Here is a 22,932-nt window from a genome sequence, read left to right as displayed (position 1 = left end):
GTTTACAAATATACCAGTATAAAATAATGTTCAGTGTCACCTCAACTACCTAGAATTCAGATGCTACCATCTGACTTAATACCCCAAAGCCATTAAATATGAGTAAGCTATTCACCAAGCAATATAAACATATTCAATGAAACTCAAATTTTACTCAGTAGTATGTAAATTTACTCCTATTATCCACCTATGAAACTTAACAATTCTTACAAAGTTTTTAAGTCACCAAGTTTGTGCCAGTTTTTAAGTTATACAGTTGTTTCAACCACTTCACAGTTAAATGCATACAACAAATTAATTTCTTAAGTTCATAGATTTTGCAGCATAGGAAGTTTGACATGAAAAAGTTAACTTGTCTCTACACATCATTCATGGCCTCTGTGAGGGCAACTTCTGGAAAAGCTGACAGGCATTTTTTATACGTGTCCCATCATGTGGTTATTTTCCCTCACAACTGAATTTTATTTCTTCTGTAATCCAGGATATCAGGTATATTTTTTCAGAAAATATAGTGAAAGATGCTTAATATTTTATGAACAATATAAAGTCAAATGGCATCAATTCCACCCTATGCTTTATTTAAACAGTTACAAATTGCCTAAATCCTAAAAAGGGAATATATACTTTTTATAGGAAATTACAAGGTTACATTAGATAAGAACATGGGGGTAAAAGACATTACTGTGTCAATCTTTGAATAAAATTCTGCCTACCTGCAAACTTCACATCATTTCCATATACTAAACACAATACTACACCCTCATACAAGTCCATCAAAGTCTTAGTCTGTTTCCAGTAACAGAAAAGTCTCAGATTTGAAGATTTGAAGATATGAAATCCAAGTGCAAATTAGGCTCCCAAAAAGTAGTTCCTCAGAGTAATTCCTTTTGATCTAAAGATCTATAAAACAAAGCGGCAAGTTAACCAACACACATTTAAGGTACAGTTTGGGACAAGCATAGGTAACAAGCAGAAACCATTTTATTCAACACAAAGCAAAAACAGGAAAAGACCCAAAATATATAACACATTTAAATATCCAGATCATTATAAACATGTATTTTCAATATAATGGTAACAATAACTTATATAGTCCTTTATTGTGTACTAGGAAGTCTCCAATTTCCTTTCCTCCAGCTTCCAACCACTTTTTCTCAACATTTTCAGTGCTTTCACCAATGGCCTATTTAAGTCTGTCAAGTTTCTCATCCTCAAAGTCTTTTCAGTTACTGCCCTTTGCTCACTTAGTCTAGAAATCATGTTAGGCTCTCACTTCTGTTATAAAAATGATGCAATAATTATTCTACATGACAACTTAGTCCAGAGTCTCATGATAAAAATGAATGTTCACCAACTCTTTAAGGCAAAAATTCAGACAGGTGACAGACAGCAGGTTTGGCCTATATCTACTCCACAGATAGATAATAACTAAGAAAACTAAAGTGATCAAAGACAAGAACTCTCCAGAAGAGTACCCAGCCTCAGCCTCTCCATGTGCCTTGCATTTCTTTTCAGCATGACAACATCAGAGTAACTGGATTTCTACATTACAGTTCACAGTTAAGCACGAGTATTTCAGGAAACAAGTTAGAAATTCAGTCTTCTAGATACATAATTAAGTATATAATTATTGTTAGTTAGTTAGTTAGTAGTAGTAGTAGTAGTAGTTTTAAGGGATTTGGGCTGCACTTCACAGTACTAAAGGTCTGTACCTGGCTCTGTACTCAGGGAATCATAGCAGTGCTGAGAAGAGAATGGTGTTCATTGATTTGTAAGCCAAACCCCTTAATATCTCTGATCTTAGGACAGTTTTTGGAAAACAAAATCCTATGCATCAGGTTTTGAAGATACAGGAAGACCAAAGTGCTGTCATCAGGCAAATGACAGGAACAATGTATTTAAGTTCACTGCTCCCAAGTGCGCACACACACACACACACACACACACACACACACACACACACACACACACTCGCGCGCGCACACACTCTGAGTAAACATTCCCTACATGTGACCATCCCAGCCCTAGAAAACCACCATATTATGTCCCCTGACCTCTGCCAGGAGTGATCTCTGAGCAGACTCAGCTTTAAGACCTCAGCACAACTGGGTATGGCCAAAACATTTTTTTTAATTATTCTCCTGATATTATTAAGATTTATTTTCTTTTACTATTTCTTTTCAAGAGTACAAAATGAAACTTTACAAAAACTAAATAGTATATACAACATGAATACATACTTCATAAACGTACTTAACAATCCAGTTCTCTTCTAGAAAGCCAGACACTAAAGATATATCAATACTTAAAATAATGTCATCCTATTCAGCTTATTTAAAAATTATTTCTATAAAATCATAATATTCAGACATAATTTATTGCCTTAATTAAAGTATTTAAGTACCAGTTTTTAATAGTGAATGTTAAACAAACCACAAAGCAGTACTTTCGAATCTCTAATAATTTTAATATATAAAAACAAGATGAGATAAAGATTTGGAATTTATTGCATTAAAGAAATTATTTTTAAAAAACACTTCTAATTTTGGTAAGCCGTGTATAACAGAGAGCAAGAGTAATAAAATAATATGCTGAAGATTGAAGACAAGTCGGATTTTATGCTTAGAAATTAGGAAGAATTTCACTAGAAATCAGCATCCAGACGGGCAGTTTGATTTAGAGTCATGAGGCAAAAGAATGAGGGAATTGCTAACGGGCAAACAGACCGTTAGAAAGAGAAATCAAAATATTCTATCCTTGTAGACCATCTTTTATCCAATATTACCCAAGAGTGGGGAAGTTGTAGTTCCTCCAATAAAAATATTTTACAAAGAGAAAGAAGACACATACACATAAACAATGGAATACTACTTGGCTGTAAGAAAAAACAAAAATCTGCTGTCTGGAACTAGAGAGTATCATAATGAGTAAAGTTAGTCAAAAGGAGAGAGACAAATAAAGAATAATCTTTCGTGGGATAAAAGAGGCAGCAAGAATAAAATAACAAATGCTCAAAAGCAACAGAAATTAAGAACTGGTTGTTAGTGGGAAATTTACCCTGACAGGTGGGGGGGTAGGAGGAGATAATAGGAGGACACCAAGGAGGACAATGGTAGAGAGAGTGGACACTCTAGTGGAGGGTGTGGTAAGGCATGTTTTATGCACGAGACATTAACAATATTGCAAATCATTGTGCATAAAATAATTTTGATTAAAAAATTTAAAAGAAAAAAGATAATCTTCCCCAAAAATCTCTATTACAAAATCAAAAGTACCGAGATCAAAACAACAGTTAAGGATAAAGAAGTTACGGTATGTATAACTGAAATATGACCAAGATGTAAAAAAAATATGAAGCATCACTTTTAGACACAATATGGATGGAACTGCGGGATGACATGTGAAGCAAAACATGTCAGAGAGAAAAAAGAAAATACCAGATGCTCTCACTCATAGGTAATATGCAAAGGAACAAAGCATGGAACAGACAATGTGCAATGAGAACAGACCCTTAAATAATGACAACTGAACTGAGTTTACTTGGGGAGTGGGGGGAGAGATTGGAAGGCAAGGGTCTCATGGACTGTACAGATAGTTCTATTTCTATTGAGAGGCAGACATGGTGTGATAACATTATATCCCTAAAATATATAAGCATTTACATCCTTATAAATTAATATGACCTTAAGAAATTAATTATTTAAAAATTAAAATTAGGGAATAAAAGCTGTTTTGCAGGGGCATTACTCCCTGCCCCATTTCAGCCTGCCCTGGGGCAGCCCATCCGTTGGTCTCTAGTCCTGGGGATTTCTGCTGCCTGCCTTGTGTCTTGAGACTACTCTTTCATACCCACCTAAACTGAGGTTGTCCCAAGCCCAAGTGTCCCCAGCAGCCATGCTAATAATACCCCAAAACTGCATTGATAAAACTCCAACCCCACTAACATAGGCTGGTTGGTAGCTATAGAGTCTTCATTTTATCCCATAATATTTCCATAATAACCCTGGTATCTAAAAAGGAGTAACTAGATTTAGACTTGCCTATTCATTTATATGCATTCCCAGGGCCCCAGGAATAGAATAATAGATCACAAGTAGTAGCACCATACTGTAAAATAGCAAATAAGATTGAAATTCAGACAACTGGGAATTTAAAAATCAAATGTCTCAATATGACTCTGAAAGTCTGGGGAAACAGAAGTCCTGGCAAATCCTTGAGCCAATCAAAAGTCTCAAACCTCATCAATGAGAACTTCAAATAAACAACGAGATATGATCTTACACCAGTAGTAATGGCACATATCAAAAAAAAATAAATAAAATAAAACCAACAACCAACTACAAACTATCTGTATTGGTGGGGATGTGGTGAAATACTAACTCAATCCACGGATGATAGGAACATCATCTGGTTCAATCTCTATGGAAACAGTATGGATATTTTCTAGTAAACTAAGAATTGAAATTCCCTGTCAAATAACCCAGCAATTCCACTTCTGGATATCTATCTCCAGGACCTTTTAATCATAGGAACATATGTATAACACTATTCATTGCAAGTACTTAAGTACAATAATTAAGATATGGAATCAACCTAGATGTCAAATGATAATTGAGTGGGTTATGAAGATGTAGTATGTATATGTATGTATATATATGGAATTCTATGCAGCTGCAAGGAGTGATGAAATCATGCAATTTCCCACAATTTGACAGAACTGGAGGATATAAATTTAAAAAGCCAGAAGAATAAAGACAAATACAAGATGATCTTATTTATGATTTATAGAATAACTGAATGAGAATGCCCTAAATTAAGGGGGATATCTAGATCACCTTTGACTCCAATATCTAGGGAAAGGAACAGAGAAGGAAAGAAAAGAGGGAAGAGGCATATGGGAAATAATGGGGGACAGAAGCCAAGGGCCTTAGGCACATCAGTGACTATAAAGAGTGGTATATCTATATATCGAAACCATACAGTCAACAGTGAAAACATGAATTCTAAACTAAAACCAAACTTAAAATGTGCCCATGAAGATGGCAGACTTAGTGGCTAAGGAAGAACCTGAGAACAGTTGGAGGGAAGTTGACATTGGTAGTGGAATTAGTGCCAGAAAACTGTATGTCTAAAATTCAACTACTAATAACTTCGTAAATTACATATTTAATACAATTTATTTTTGGATGTTGTTCCACACCCAACAACACTCAGAGCTTACTCCTGGCTCTGCTCTCAGGAATCACTCCTAGTGGACCATAAAAGGTGCTGGGTATTGAACCCAGGTTGATTGCTTGTAATGCAGATGTCCTACCGGCTATACTATTACTCCAGCCCCTAATATAATAAAAAAAATTTTTTGCATCCCTGAAGAAAAACACAGATCTAGGAAAATAAATAACCAAAAGGCTATGTGATAAACTTTCTCTAAAGGGAATGGGGATGTTCACAATTTAAATATGGAGATTTTTAAGGAGGATGAGAACAAAGCTATCATATAAAAATATATCATATGCTTGCTTTCTCCTGCCATTCTGAATTCTTTGCTTTTATTTCAATGTAACAATAGTTTATGTGTCTTGGAAGCATTTTTCAATTGCCTGATTCTGTGATTGTTATGATGTGTTAGATGAAGTAGCTGAGTGCATAGGTCTAATAAACAGCTCAGATAGGTGAATAAATATATTTACAGTAGTGTCCTATATTCAATAAAGGTGATCAGAATATTCTCTTGTATCATATAGGATAATGGTTCTCAGGATCCTCAGAGTACCAACACCTGAATCACCTGAGTTACTAAAATTAAGATATAAAATATTAAAAATATAATCAGTCAGAAACTGGACATAAAGATCATCGTTTTAACAAATTCTCCAGATTTTATACATGCAAAGGTTTGAAAAACCATCACAGAAAAAATATAAAAAACATGAAGAGTTAGGAGAGGAAGTACATTTATTATCTGATCTGCTTCCTAAGTGCCTGTGTTGGCCCAGGAAGGTCAAGAGAACATTTCCTTCATCACTGATTTTAGAAATACATTGATACAGATTATGTGGTAACTATTATCAGTACGTCAGGCATTTCAGATTCATTATAATCATTAATGGGACCCCAGAGTGACAGAAACCAAAGGAATCACCTCTCTATAGATAACAAGGCATATGTGACAGTAGTATATGTGGCAAGAAGAGAGCAAAAAATGAGATAGTTTGGCACACTAAAAAAAATCTATGATAATTATTAACTATGATATTCCAGAACTAATATAGAAGGCATTCTACTAAGATTTTTACTTATGACTGTTCTTCATCAAGTCTCAAGAATAATGAGTTTATCATCTCAGAAAATGTTAAATAAAGGGGACTCTGAACCCTTGAGAAAGAGCTCTGATACAATGCCAAACAAATTTCTACAGTAAGTGTTCCTCTTAGTGATATTCCCTGAGCAATCAGAAGCTATTTATCAGGATGTCTATGCCCTGGAGAGAGGGAAATGCACAGACAATTTCAACATGGATCGCCATTACTGAGCTACCCGTAACAAAATGAATATGGAACTCACGAAGCCCTAATTGAACATACATAACAACACTCCATCAAGGAGAATCACTGTATGTGACAAGAATCAAACAACTCCTAGATGCATGTATATTGTATACTTAAATGGTCTGATACTCATGATTAATTATGGTTGATATGTGCCCTCTTTAAATACAGACCTATACTCCAACGTATTCCCTGTGGCCAGTAATTAAGGAATAATTAAGTTCAAGTCTAGGTGTAGAGAGTTATACAATACATACTAAAATGAGTCCCAACTGAATGACATTGCTATTTTATTTGTCCCATTAGCAGTGAGGAAGATTCTCACTATTACCCATGAGAAATAAGTGCTTCTTTATTCCCAGAATTCTTAGTTCTACTGGTTAAAAGGTTGAGATTTGTAAAGAATGCTTCTACCAGAGAACCCAAAAAGTGTTCTCTTGAACTGGAAGCTGAGATAAGTCAATTATCCACCACTTTGGATTCCTTATACTACTAATGTAATACAGAATTGAGTTACTATACTGGTTGGAGGAATTAACCCAGGGTATGCTGGGGAAATGCAGTGGATATTATGATTCCAGAAAAGAATACATCCAGAATCCAAGTGATTTCATCATCTCTAAGATTTCATCATCATTTCATCCAGATCCAATGTTAAAATTTAGGGAAAATGAGAGAATTCTGCTCACGATTGTAAGAATAGCTAGTACTAGTCTTTCCCTGATTAGAAACTTTTGAGCATTAAAGAAGATATAGAAAACTGTTAATAGACATGAGAAAGCAAGCTTGAGAGGTTATAGTATTAAAGAAAGGTGAAACGCAAGAAAATCTCAAGACGAAAATCCAACCAAGTTACTTCCCTAGAAAAATTACTTAGCTCACAGCACAGACTGTATAAGTCAAGAATAAAAAAAAATTGTCCTGTGTGGAAAACTGTCCCCTAACAAAAACTGGGCCCAATGTTCAGATAAAACCCTAGGCAATATAGTTTAGGTCTTTTCGAATATGGTCCATCATTCATCAGGCCAGCAAAAAATGCACCAAGAAAAGAACAGAATAAAACAGCGTAGGGTCTGTTGTACATGTAGAGGACAACACGGGCAAAAAAAAAAAAATAGATTAGGAAGTTCTCATTTTACACTATACTTTAAGGGTTTCTGATTGGCTATGTGAAATACGCCAGGCTCTGCTCTTCATGGACCTATTGAATTTTGAGGTGCTAACTTTCCTTGATATCTCTGTCTTCTTAATAGTTCATCTGTTGGGAGCAAGGGTATGGTGAGATACTGTGTTGAATAAATGACTAGTTTGTGAACTCATTAATGACTACTCAAGCAACCCTACAGCTTGGGCCATCCTTATATGTTTGTCTTCTTATGTGTCAATCTCATTCTCTGCAAATAATCCCTACTAAAGGGAAGTCGAAGATGTCAATCTGGTTAGATTTAGACATTCTTGAATTAAATGTACAGAAATAAAAGTTCAAGGCTGCTTAAGAGAGCTGAAATTGAATATGACAGTGAAGATATTAACTGAGAATAAACCCCAAAAATTTGCATAATAATTCACCATTCTGTAACTTATGATACGAAATCTGCAGGGCAAGATTCTAATTGATCTGTCTCTTTTAAGAGATGAAAAACAAATGATTCTGAACTTAACAGCAAGTGTCAGGTTTGAGAATTCTGAAAATAAGTACTCCAGATAAAAATTCCAGGCATTCTATGGAAATCTTATAAAGGTTATGTTATAGTAGTAAGGACCATGATTAAAGTATAAATACAAAACTTAAATATATATGTATATATATTCCAATATATATATTCAACTATCTTGCATGACCCAAATGATAGAATAGCTATTTAGATATATAAAAAAAACCTTAAAGATGCCTAAGACAAGTCTAATAATATATATCAACATTGTCTGCCATCTACAATTAGGGGAAAAGTTAAGCAACATATAATGTTGAAGGAAATGGGTAAGACAATTAACAAATCAGATAAAACTTCTCAAAGCCTGGAAGACAGATCAAAGGAGTAGAGTCCATGCCTTGCATGTCTGAGGCCCAGAGTTTGGTACCTGGCACTTCATAAAAACCTAAGCATGTGTAGGAACAGTACCAATGGGTCAACACAGCACTGTATCACAAGGATGCCAATCATTCCCCCACATCTGGGCCTATTATCAGTAGGTGTCATCCACAGGAACCCTAAAACTGCTGAGAAGATCCCCCAAAATTCTGAATAAATGCTTAATAGAAAAGTACTTCCTTAATCTAAGGGTACAAATAATTTAGTGAAAACATCAGGCTTAATGGTCAAAGAGACATCCCCCCCCCCAAAGAAAAAAGTCATGCATGCCTACTCTTACCAATTTTCAGCATCATACTGGACATTCTAACTACTTTAGTCTGGCAAGAAAACGTGAAAAGATCTCACATTGGAAAAGACTAAAATTGTATTTATTTACTGACATAATCCAATATACATAAAATCCAAACTAACACACACTCACAAATTAGAACTAATGAACAAACACCAAAAAAAAAAATCAAAATTCCAAACTAATTGCAGACCTATAGATTAACAACTTAAAACGTTAAAGTTAAATCAAGAACACAATGTGTTTTATAGCAGTATCAAACTAAAACACCTGGGAAAAATATAAAATAACTTTAAAATTTGAGAACCAAAAATGTAAAACAATGCTGAAAACAATTACCACCACCAAACTGAATTGCATGTGGGGGGAGGGATAGATGCCAAGAACTGAAACTGCCAGGCAATGAGAGTTCGATTCCTCTTTTTTAGAGAATCTCCAGACTGTTCTTCATGAAAGCTAAGCCAGATGACATTCCCACCTACAACGGATGAGGGTTCCCTTTTTACCACAATTTCTTCAACATTGGCTTTTTCTACACTTTTTGATACTTGCTATTCTCACTAATATAAAATGCTTTCTCAATTTTGGTTTGCATTTCCTTAAATATGAATGGCAATAAGCATTTTTTCATGTGCCCATTTGGCATTTGTCAAACGTCATCTTTGGAAAAGTGTCTGTTCATCTCCTCTATTTATGGAGGGTCATGGGATAGCTTTGTTTTTGAGATTTGTGAATACTTTATAGATCTTTACCACTGCCTGACATCTATCTCAAAATAAAAATATTAATTCAAAAGGATATATGCACACTTATATTTATTGCAACATCTTTAGAACAGAAACCTAAATGCCCAACTATGGATGGCACATAGAATCATAAAACTGTGGTATGTACACAATGAAATACTGTGCAGCTCTATGAATAAACAAAATATAATTTTCCTCAACATGGATAGAATTGAGGATTTTATGCTGAATGAAGTCAGTCAAAAGGAAAAACAAGGAATAATCTCATTCAGAAGTGACTTAAAGATACACATCAAAGTAGCCACAAATCAACCAGACAAGAAAGCTGATCTACAGAATTGAGCTTGTGAGCTTGTGTACGTAGGGAATGATTGAAATTTAAGATATCTGGAAACCCAAAAGGATGGAGGTGGTACAATGGTGAGGGGTGTGATGTTGGAATACGTAGGAAGTCAACATTAGCAAAACTGTAAAGCACAATTCTTCAATTAATAAAAAGTAAAATACTGTACATGCTCATAAATTAATACTATTATGACTTAATACTGCTATGATAGCAACTCTTCAATAATTATCTCTAGCTTCAACCAATTAATGTGATAATTCTACCTGAATTTTGGGTAGAAATTTATAAAATAATACTGAAATTCATGGAAATGCAACTTATCTAAAGGCTCCAAACATTTATTTTTGTTTAGTCCACCTAAGTCATCCTTATAAAGACCGACCTTACATGGTGTAGGGCAATGGTCCTCAAACATATTGTATTTATTCCCATTTTGTTTCTTCACTTCTAAATAAGATATATGCAGTGTACATAGAAATTTGTTCATAATTTTTGCTTTTACTATAATCTGGTCCTCCAACAGTCTGAAGGACAGTGAACTGGCCCCCTGTTTAAAAAGTTTGAGGACCCCTGTAGGGCATAGAACTCGGGCTGGCTTTCTGCAATGCATGCACATTACCCACTGTACTATTTCTCTAGCCCTAATAATTTTTGTATAAAAATATAAGAAATTTCTAATATAAAAGCACTCCTATAATTAAATAAAAATGGTGAAATACTGAAGGCGAGACTGCAGTCAACGGTAAAGGACTTGTCTCAGATGCATGAAGCCCTGAGCCTGATCACCAGCATAATTTTTTTTAAATATTAAGGTACTTACATGAGGTTAATAATATAAAATTGAAGAAAATAGATCAAGAAAACAATTGAGAGTCCACAAGTGAAGTCTAATATTATGGTCAACTGATTCTAAGAAGATTTCTCAGCAATTCAATGAGAAAAAATACTTTAATAAAAGTTGCTGTGAAAACTAAAAAGTCCACCTGAAAAAAAGAAAAATAAAGATCTCTTACATTACAAAGTTAATTCAAAATAAATCACACCTGTAAGCTACATATACATGTAAGAGCTTATATTAAGATTTTAATAAGGGACCGCTGCTGTGGCGCAGAGCAGTAAAGGCATCTGCCTTGCTGGCGCTAGCCCAGCACAGACCGCGGTTCAATCCCCAGGCATCCCATATGGTCCCCCAAGCCATGAGCGATTTCTGAGCACATAGTCATGAGTAACCCCTGAGCATCACCGGGTGTGGACCCCCCCCCCGAAAAGAGGTTTAAAAAACACTTGTAATCCAGTAGAAAGACAAAAATATATTAAAAAGTAAAAAAAAAATAATAACAACTTTGATGATATTACAAAAGATCAGTAACATGAGATGTGAAATAAAATCACAAAGGCACGAGACAGATTTTCATAAATGCTCTCACGGTATATAATAAAAGTGACAATAATAAATATAAATGAGACTACAGATAAACAAAAACACTAATGCTTTCCGGTATGAATGTAAAAGTAAGCTAGTAACTTGGGTAAACAATCTGGCAATCATTTAAGTGTTAAGTATAAATTTACTCTATGTGATTATGAACACAGAAGCAGCATTTCTCACAACAGTCAAAGCTTAGCAACAATAAGATACGGTACATTTACCATTTTTTTTAAAAATTGAACTACCTTATGTGGTATGACATGGATAAACAATAAAAACACTTTGCTCAGAGAAGTTAGATAAAGGAGACCACATATTTCATTGTTCCATTTACATAAACTGTTCAGAAAAGAGAAACTATCAGTATGCAACTGCTTGCCTGGAACAGGATAAAGGGCTTCATAGAAGCACATGAGGATTATCAGTAAGTGTGCAGCAGAAATGATATTCAGTAATAATATTTCAAGCTACTTACGGTAATAATTATATAACTTGTTGAAATTATTTCACATATCACTATATTGTACATTTTAAAGACATATACAAAAATTAATAGAAGTCATTTTTAATACTGGCAACAACAGAAAAACAAAAGCTGAGAAAAGTCATTGTATCATATTCATGTTAAATATAAAGGGATGGTAAATAACTTGAAATAATAAAAACATACATCAAAATGTAAGGGATTAGGGCCAGAAAGATAGTACAATGGGTAAACTGGTTGGCTTGCACTTAGTCAACCCAGATTTGATCCCTGAGTACCACTGGATATGGCTTTTCTCCAGAAACTTTATAGGATTTAGCTGAAAAGTACCTTTTAAAAGGTGTGTGGTGTTAAATACTTCTTTCACAATGAATACCATAATAATGAAATTATCTACATCAAAAAAGCAGAAAAAAGACAAATGAAAAAAATCAAAAGGAAAAAAATATTAAAATAGAAGACTATTTAAAAGGTCAATTTTTAAATTGCTTAATTTATTAGCTGTTTAATATAATTAATGTCCCCACTGACTTAACCACAAATGAAAAGAAATATCAAAGTATAAATAATAAAATAAAAAGGTACTATTTAAAACCAATTCTTAATGAATTTTATTGCTACTGATGTTCATGTACGAGTAATAAGATATTACTAATTATTAAAATATTTTCTATTGGCTGTTTTTCCAATTTTTATTTAGATGCTGTGCAATAAAATTAATGATGGTTTCAGATGTACAATGTTACAATTTTATACGACCACTAATGTCAATGTGCCTCCATTTGCAATGGGGGAAAGTTGGAGGTTGGGAGAAAAACTGAAGAAAATGGTGGAGGGAATGTTATACTTGTTATGAGATTGAAGATGGACCACTAAATCCCAGAAACAACTGTATAATGAGAAACTTTGTAAACCATGGTGTTTAAATAAAGGCAATTTTTTAAAAGAGCATAAGGAAAAAAGATAGGGACAGTCCTCCAATACTGTTAAAGAGAAAACAGAATAAGATTTAACTCATCAATATATATGAGCCAAAAAAAGTGAAGCAACTCATGTAAAACAATTTTGAAAAGATAGCATCACAGAAATGGTATATATCAAATAATTCTGGAAACAATTACTGTTGGAAGTGTGAAGGAAACTCTCTTTCACTGTTGGTAGGAGCGTCTTCCAGGTAAGCCTTTAAGGGAAAAGTATGTCATCTTCTTAAAAAAGTTTTTTTAAGAATATTCTAGCAATTCCACTTATTGTCATCTCCCCAATAATAAAAAATATTAAAAAGATAAATGTTCATATTTTACCTTTTTGAATACAAGAGCAAGGATATAGAAACCACCTATGTCCACAGATTGATTATTGGACAGAGAAGTTGTGGTACATATACACAACAAGATATTATACAGTATTATAAGAGATAAAAATCTTTGCTGCAATTTGGAAGAAACTGGATGGTATCAAATTAAGCAAAAGAAGTCAGAGAGAAAAATTAATATTGAACAATCTCACTCAACTTCGGTATATAGAGAAACAAAACAAGGGAATAACTAATATCTAATGATTATGAACTCCTGAGTTTGATTGCATTATAGGTTAATTAGTATTGGTAGGGATGTATAGGCAGGCTAAAAATGACATAAGAATAATGGTGGAAATTCTTGGACACTTTAGTGGATAACAACTTTGTACAACAAAAATATAAGTGCAACACTACTATAACCATTGTGTCTAAACTAAAATAAAAATTAAATTATAATAGTCAACATAAAAGAAAATTTTAAAGTAAGTTTAAGTTACCTTAAATGTAATTTTAAACTTTTCAGCTAAATTATTTTTTGTTTCTTTCTTTCTTTTTGGGTCACAACCGGTGATGCTAAGTGGTTACTCCTGGCTCTGCGCTCAGAAATCGACCCTGGCTTGGGGGAGCATATGGAATACGAAGGCATCGAACCATAGTCTATCCTAGGTTAGCACATCGTGCAAGGCAAATGCCCTATTGTTTGCACCACCGCTCTATCCCCTGGCCTTAGCCATCCTATCCTATAATTTAACTCCTCAGTAATATGCTAAAATATTGAAAAGATATTTTCTAAACAATCAATAAAAGATAAGGATAGGAATCATAATTTTGTAATTAATCAAATCTCAGTTTTCCCATTTATTCAACATTTTCTAGTAAACTTTATTGCACAGTATTTTCTATTTGGAAAATTGTAGACATAAATAAGTTTTAATCAAAATTAGAATCTATTGAAAGCTTTAAGGACCACTTACCTTTTGTCTCCTTCTGATAAAATTTTCATTCACATGTAGTGCTCCTTCTGCTGTCCTCAAGTCCAGTATTATAGTTATTTTCCTGTATTCCCTCAGTAGGCTGTTTTTTATCAATATAGTCAGCACTATTGGTCAAAGTTTTTAAGCCATTAGATAGTTCACTAAATGAAGCTTCTATATGTGTACCAAAAGTAACAGTACTTTGGGGAACATGTTTTCTACTATCAACCTTGTTTCTCAGCATTACATTTCTAGAATGTAATCTTTTATTAAAATGGCTTTTCCTTAAGAGTTTCTTAAAGGTATCTTTCTGCTTTATAGGCTTTGGCTGTTTCAGCTTTTGGTTTCCAGCACATGTGTAATTTATAGTTTCACTTTCATAGCAATTTTTGTCCAACAATGAGCCATAGGGCTGATTCTGTGATTTACACTGGATTTTAGTATTTGTAGTAGTAGTAATTACATCAAGATAATCTGAATTTTTAGAATACACTGCCAATCCAGCTGCAACCAACATATCCGCCAAGTTTCTTCTCTCATGAATGACATCTACCTTCAGTTTTGTATCAAAACTATATTCCCTAAACTGAAAAACCAATCCTGGCTTACTTAAGAAATCCTGAACAAAACCTTTAGTTTCTTCATTCCAATGTTTCCCTTTGGCAGGCAAAATATTATGCAAGAAACAAGGATAACTTAACCTTGGAAAATTTAGAAGTTCCTCGGGAATAACTTTAAGATTTTCTATACCTAAAGAAGGTATGCAAATAGAAAATCCATAATCAATTAACACAAGGCATAAAAACTGATCAAAGACTTCAGAAATTTCCACTCTATTCCACTGATCTTCCAACTCATATCTGAACAAACAACTAGTACCAGGTATTATCTTCTGTTGAGGTACTGTCTCTAAGTTTTCTGGCAGATCAGATAGTAACATAAACAGATTTTTCATTATGTCAAAGGAATCTTCTAATTGAACACAGAAGTCTGATGGATCACAAACAGTGGTGGCGAAACCAGGATATTGCCTACCATTTTGAAGTTGTACCCAAGTAAATGATCTTACTGTACATGTCAATGCAGGACTCGTTGATTCCAGGCTTCCCATAATTTCTGATGATCTAAATTTGTCTTCTATATGGTTTATATTAAAATGTAAATATTCCAAAAGTATCATGTCATCCACTAAAATTTCTACTTCCCAGACATAACCTGAGAATTTCAGGAAAAGAATGCTGATTTCCAAATGAGAACACAAACACACAATGGATTCAAATGACATAGACTTAAAATTTTCAAACCAAATCCATTTACAAGTCACAGTCTGTCTTGGAATATTTAACACTTCATTACCAAGCATCTGGGTATTAACTAAAGGCACTCTTTCAAACCTACCATAATCAACTAAAAAAACAAGCATTTTCTCATCAGCACATGTTTTCTGTACTGCTGATCTATACCACTTAAAAGTTTTCTTAGATTTCACTAAAATTTCTAAGCCCTTTTCAACATTTTCCATTGGTAAAAAAGTGTTTTCTACTTCTTTAACTTCTTTATCAATTAATTCTTCTAAGTCAAATAATTTTTTCTTATTTCTAGATAACCTCACATAAAATGTACCACTTTTTAAAATATTAAGTATTTTAGCCTTTTCAAGTTGCCCAGGTTTTAATTCTTCCAAAGGAATTTTAGTCAACGGTTGGCAAGCCAGTTGAAGGATCACAGAATCTTTTTGTTTATTTAATCTTTTCATTTTTATTGTAGTGTTCTTACTGGGTCTCTGTTTTTGAGAGACAGTCTGTGACATTTTCAATACTGTTTCCTGTAATTTTGAAAATGTTATCCATTTCAGTAGTTCACTAACGACACATTTTTCATTATAAACCATATTTATTTCCCATTTCTGTCCATGTTTCTTCAAAAATTCACAAAAAACTATTTTGTTACTCATTGTTGAAACAAAATAATCCACAGATTTACTGTCCCATATTTCCTCTGGCTCATTCCACTTTATTCCACTCAGAAAAGAATGAATTGCTAACTGTGGAATCATCAAGAATTCTCTCTTTATTTCATAAATTTTAGATATGTTTATGACTGAAGAGTTACCGTAGTCAATAAATTCCACTTCAAAGGAATTTTCTGGCAAAATGTTCTTAATGACTGCTCTGTAATTGGCATCATCAGAGTATTCTGCAACTACAAGATCTCCTACTGCAAGTTTAATAGATTTTCTCTCTCTCACTTTATTTTTTTCTTTGTTTAGAGCATCTGCAAGTCTAAGGATTATACTTTCATTCTTAGCAAGCTGGATATGAAAACTTGATGGATTGCTGATATTGGAAATATAAGCCTTTACTTTGACATTCAAGTAAATTGTGGGTTGAGGAAGATCTTTAATCTGTGGTCTTGTCAAAGTATGAGAGTTTTTTGAAGCTGTATAATTTAATTCTCTCATAAAAGACTGTGATACAGCCCTTAATGATATTAGGTCCACGTTACTTTCATCAAGATTGCGTAAAGGTTCAGGAATAATCTTTACGTATTTATTTTTAAATCCATCAATGAAATCCTTCTTCACTTTGATTTCTGACACAGGTTCAATTTTACAACCAACAGATGGCTTCAACAACCTGGCAAATCTATCCTTGGGATACATTAATTTCTCTATTTTTCTTCCTGAACATGTTACTGTAGTATTTATTCTACTATGGTGATGTCTGTTTTCTAGCTTGCCCTTCACTGAAGCATCAAGTCTCTCATTCGCATTCATTTTATGAACTTTTTCTACACAAAGATTTTTACCATATGCATGAAGCAACATTTTAATTTTCTGACTTATATGTTGGTCCCCATCATACAATTCAACTCCTAGCTGGCCATCTGATTCCTTGGACAATATTATTGCCCTCAGTGTTTTACCTAAGAAATTATCTTCAAACCAGCTACTGATTTCTGCTGGAATATCTACATCTCTAAGATCTGACAAAAAGCACTTAATAGCTTGCATTGGTGTAAACAACAACTCTGGAAACTGATCTGAAATAGCCCTCAACATACTTTCTCCTACTAATTGTTTATTTCCAACGTCCACATAATAGACAAGAAAGTCAGATAATGAATCTGTTGGTACTGCTAACACTCTATAAGAGAGACCATCTTCTACATACTTAGATAAGCAAAGTCTCATTTTACTATAATCATATTTGGGATAATTTTTAATTTTACTAATCTCTCTGATTTTCGCTTCTATCATTTCTAGATATTTATTATTTCTCCTAAGCTGACAATAAAACTTCTTAGGGCTATATATATGAGAGATAGATATTTCTTCCTCACTTCCAACTTTAATATTAAAGTTAGAATAACAGTAACTATAAAGACTAAGTGAAGATGGGAAAGGCTTTAATAATGTGCTATACTGTGCAGTGCCGTGATTAATAAGAAGTTCTTTAGCACTACTTAATGGAGACTGTAAATCTACTAAATTACATAAACAATTTGGGGCTATAATAACTAAAGCATAAATGATACAAGTCAATAACCCTTTAGATGAATAAATAAAATCCTCAAAGTCTTTGCATGCTTCTTCGGACCAACTAAATAATTTAGAACTAATGGGTTCAACTAAGTGGTTAAGGCTACATCTGAAGGCTTGGCCTTCTAAAAACAAAAAATTCGGATTAATAGCACAAAGATCTTTAACTGAAACTCTTTCCTGAAAACCATAATCAACAAATACTACATCAAATTCTTTTACTGATACCTGAGACAAAATAGCAGCTCTATACCATTTCCCATCTTTGGAATACTTTGCTATGCAAGCAACCTCCCCACTCTGATAAGGAGCAGAATGTATGTTGTAATAATTCTGAATTTGTTCCATAAGTATTTGGAGGTCATCGGACTTACACTGAAGCTGGCATGAAAAATCCCCTGGGCCAAAAGAAGAGGAACAATTAACTTCAAGGACTGTACCCGGTTTAAACATAAGTATTTTATAAGGCCATGGTAACCTAGGTCTCACAGATATGATGAAAGGATATTTCAACTCTGATGAATTAGTATCTGAGGATTTGACCAAACTTAAGGTACTTTGCTTAATGTTATTTGAATGGTTCTCTTCTGGTTGAGGTCCTTCAAGAAGAACAGATACAACTTTCTTATTGTTAATTTTGTTTGTATGTTTTATATTTAACATTGAATTTTCACTTACAGATGTTGAACAACAAACTTGTTCTACTTCCCAATATTCTGCATATCCAGCTTGTAACATCAGAGATATTACATCATTATCTTCTGAGGCTTCAATACTCTGAATATTTACAGTGTATTTGTCATCTTTTTTGGCTATAACTTGAAGCAAAATTGCCTTATTCAAGACAAGTTTTTTAAAGTAATCAACTGCTGCCTTCACCCATAAATCTTCAATGGGTATTATGTGAGCAAGAGAACAGTACATGGCTAATGCAGGAAGGTCACAGAATTCTGGTAGCAAATTTTTTACATCAAAGAAAGGTACAGAATCAGTATTTCCATAATCCAAGAAGTACACATTAATCTTATAATGACTAACTTCAGTGATGACTGCTCTGTAGAAATGTCTGTCCTTGCTGTTTCTAGCACAACAAAATATTCCAGGCTCTGGATTTCTTAAAATAAATTCGTCCTTTTCACACAAGTTATAAAATTTGTTTATATTTTTCATTACATCTTGAAATTCTTTCTGATGTTTATTAGTACGAACCCAAAAGTTTGATGGGTTTAAAACATATGCTACAAAAGCAATATGAGAATCCCCTATCTCCATTTCTAAAGTTTTAACAGAAAGATTTACTTTCAAAAGGTCTTTTTTACTTAGAGACTCTAATGGTTGTTCAATATTTTCAATAAAAGTCTCAGCTGCAAAGGTGCCTACATGGGGGGCACTACAGTTCATCAACCCATTAGGTATTTTTGAATCAGACACTGGACAAAGGGCTTGTGCTCCTATCTTCTTCTGGCACTTAGAATTAACTGTGAACTCTTGACTTCGCAATGTCACATAATACAAATGTTCATCTTTATTGAAACCATCAATGTGTGCATATACTATCTGTCCTAACAAGGCTTGCTTAAATATACTCAGTTGATGTTTTCTTGCATCTCTATCTTGACTGTGTAAAGAAGTCAGGGAACATGGAAATGAAAATAATGGTACCAAAATAAAATCTTGTTTAAGTTTCTTTACATAAATTGAAGGTATAGCCTCACTATTACCATAATCCATAAACCAAATTTTCACTTGATTATTGGGCAAGAGTTCCTGAAGAATACCTCGGTGCCACTGTCCATTTCTCCTCTTGGCAACACACAGCAATCCAAAATTATCACATAAACCTTCTTGGCTGGTAGTATCATATTGCAAAGTCATGCATACGGTCAAGTTTTCTAATTCAGGAATCCATTCGGTTAATTGACAATAAAATTTATTTGGGCTCAATGCAGAGGATACCTTGATACTTTCAGTACTGCCTACTAACAACTGTGGTTGCAAATTATCCAGAACATGTTCAATATTAGGCAAAGTATCTTTATTACCTAATGATAATTCAGCTTTATTATGAGGTGCTAATTCTGACATATTTTGTGGGAATTCTTTTAGCATTTCCACAATAAGACGAAATGAATCCCCATCCATAAATCTTCCTAATTGCAATTCCATAACCTGGGATATAATTTTTGGTACCTCAAGTAAACTTATTTGGAGAGGCAAAATAGTTTGAACATAACCTTTTACTTGTAAACCTACTAATGACTTGAAATAATGCAAAGCCTTAGCAGACCACTTTTCTCCAATTGGTAGTATGTTGGCAAGAATACCAATTACTACCCGTGGTGGTAACTCAAATAAAGTACCACAGGCAGAAGCGAGCTTTGTACCATCGACTCTTTGTTCTTCTCCACAATCTATGAGGAGGACTGTATAAAGCTCATTTTTCTTTCCCACAACTTTTCCTCTCTGCCATTCTCCAGATCTTCTTTCTTCTACCAAACAAAATTCATCAATGTCCACGTTATTTTTTAACTTTGGAGTATGCTGTATTTCCTTCTGCAATATGTGGTAGTCAAAATCACACTCGGTATTATTTCTGCCTTGAAATTTCACTAGAATGTCACTGGAAAGACATTCGATATGTGAGATTGTCAGATCCACAGGTAAACATGTTGGTGATAGAGACGTAGCCATTTTCTAGAAAAACAAATAAAAACTAATTAGCTTTTAATGAGATATAAAAATTTAACTTTGGTTTGATACATAAATACAAACTTTGAGACTAAATCTATACCAGGGGTAGCCAACACAGCGGCATGTGGCTCCCGGCCAAAATGAATGCGGCTCTTTACCTCTTATCATTCTTTTGTATACTGTGGCTCTTTGCCAAGTTTGAATTTTTTTCTGCTGCTTCTGAAGAGGGACCTCTGAGGAAAGATCTCCGAGCACGGAGACCCGTCTCCCATCCCTCGGAAACAACTGCATGGGCCAGCGAGCAGGGGACTCATGTGTCAGATGTTGGGTCACATCTTGCCGTTAGTTCTTCACAGCACACCCTCACCATCACGGCAGGATTTTTACCCTCACTCAAAATGGTAAAATGCAATATGTGTTTAATATATTATTGTTAAAATTAGATGCTTTTGTGTGAGTGTTTGTCTGTTTTGGCAGGTCACTGTGTGGTGTGGCTCTCTGACTCTCACAGTTTAAAATTTTGGCTCTTTGTGTAGAACTTGTTCGCCTGATCTATACCAACATTTACATACACTGAACAAAACGATGAAAAAATAAATGAAATGCAATTTTTGTAGTCTTCTAGTTTCAAAAAGTTCTACTAAAATAACCAAGAAAACAAAGACAAAGGGATACATAAACACATATATATGTTTATACATATTCAGACATATATAATAGAGCCTGTATTTTATGTCTGTGTATAAAATCCCTAGAAAGATCGAAGCGCAGTCTTTCAAAAACTAATGAAATTCTACTTACCAATATTAAGACTGGGACCAATCTATTTAGTATAATAGAAAGAAGCAAATGAAGGTGAATGGTTAATGATGTTCTATGAGAGAGAAACTTTCCTTCAACTGATTTCTTCCGAAAACCAAATATTAAGAGGGATTGCTAGATGGAAGGGCAGATAGAAATGTAATAGGAAACACATTTTTGGCCACACAAATTCATGTCATTAGTAGTATTTGTGCTCTATCAACACCTTTATGCATCTCTAGTATCCTTCTCTATTCAAATGCAATAAGCTGAGTTCAGGACACCACACAGGAAAGCCAAGCAGGAATGACTCAATGGCAGATTAGTTTACCACCAACTCTTCTCACTGATGTTATTAGCCATCAAAAATAAAAAATGTAATCTGTAGCACAGAAGCAAAGCTCTTACTGTCACTATGGCTTCAGATAATTACCTTAAGATTGGTATACTCTTAAAATAAAGCAAATATTTAGAGAATATAAAATATCCTTCAAATTTGAACAAGAATCAACATCTATTGTAACAGAACACAGCTCTATTCCCACCTGACTTTGCATTAACCTTGTTTGCTGAAAATGGGAAAACACTAGATCTATGAGGAACCACTTAAATAAAAGAAACACTCCCTTCAGAAATAAATGTATTACAGAAGGAAAAACTCAAAGAACTTGTTTTTGAAAGCAGAATTTCTGTTTTCAAGAAGGTCAAAAAAGATCAAATATTTTATGATAAAATACACTATGATATAACTGGCTATGATTATACATAATTGACATTAGAACTGTAACCACTTAAGTTTAAAATGGGCAAAAAAAACCCACAAAATAAAGAGAATTTAATAAAGGAAGATATTGAGAGAAAATCCCAAAACTTGAAGTGACAAAAAATAAAGGATTATGAATGCCAAAAATATAAAATTTTATAAACATATAAATGATATCTTACAAAGAGATAAAACACATCTCCAAGTTCACAAGTGAAACAAGTCACTGAAAAACCCAAAAAGAGTGATGTTTGTGTACTGGTTATGGCCTTTATTTCTCACAAGACAATTTTTTGTGCTAATCTTCATTGAGGTGCTGAGCTATGCTTGTTTGATCTTAGAATAAAATCAGTGAGTAACATATTGCAGACTTTCACTAGAATAACAGTCAGGATAAGAAAGTTGAGCATTCATGCTTGTAATCATGGTGCTTAAATAAAGATTTTATACATATTTAAAAAAAAGTTAAGCATTAAGAATTAATTACCACTATCTTGAATCATGATTATTTAAAATTATTATTGCCTCCACCAATTGTAGGCTTTGCCAATTTGCAAACTTAAAATTCCCCTATATGAAGAAAAGATAAGGCATCATTAAGAAATCAGACTGTACTATAAATATACCAAGAACATTCTTCCTATCTTCACCTATAGGGCACATGACCATTCATCTGAGTTAGGAAGAAATAGTCAGTCAGAAACTCCATAACTCTTTTTAGAGGTCAAAGGCAACTGTGGTCAGAAGGAATCCATTGTATGAAGGTGGTAAAGCCAACCACAGAGAAAGCCTACAAGCAAGGAAAATGGTCAGGTAATGCAAAACTACCAGAAGCCTGTTACTCCTCACTGACATCTCTTCTCCAAACACAAATGGCCTTGTAGAGAATTTTGCAAGAGCGGTGGGATAAAACTACAGCAGCTTTTC

At 33.8% G+C, this 22,932-nt stretch overlaps 1 protein-coding gene across 1 annotated transcript in view; it reads right to left on the bottom strand.

The window, feature by feature from the left end:
- The window catches only part of TDRD15 (tudor domain containing 15), a 162,014-nt gene that overhangs the window by 40,659 nt on the left and 98,423 nt on the right, over positions 1-22,932 (bottom strand). The window contains 3 exon segments of the mRNA XM_049784668.1: positions 14,210-14,281; positions 14,283-20,444; positions 21,676-21,692. Of these exon segments, the coding sequence (XP_049640625.1) occupies positions 14,210-14,281; positions 14,283-20,444; positions 21,676-21,692 (6,251 nt within the window).

The sequence above is a fragment of the Suncus etruscus genome, chromosome 12 (assembly GCF_024139225.1).
Source record: "Suncus etruscus isolate mSunEtr1 chromosome 12, mSunEtr1.pri.cur, whole genome shotgun sequence".
NCBI classification, from domain to species: Eukaryota; Metazoa; Chordata; class Mammalia; order Eulipotyphla; family Soricidae; genus Suncus; species Suncus etruscus.
This window is presented reverse-complemented; position numbering and strand designations above follow the sequence as displayed.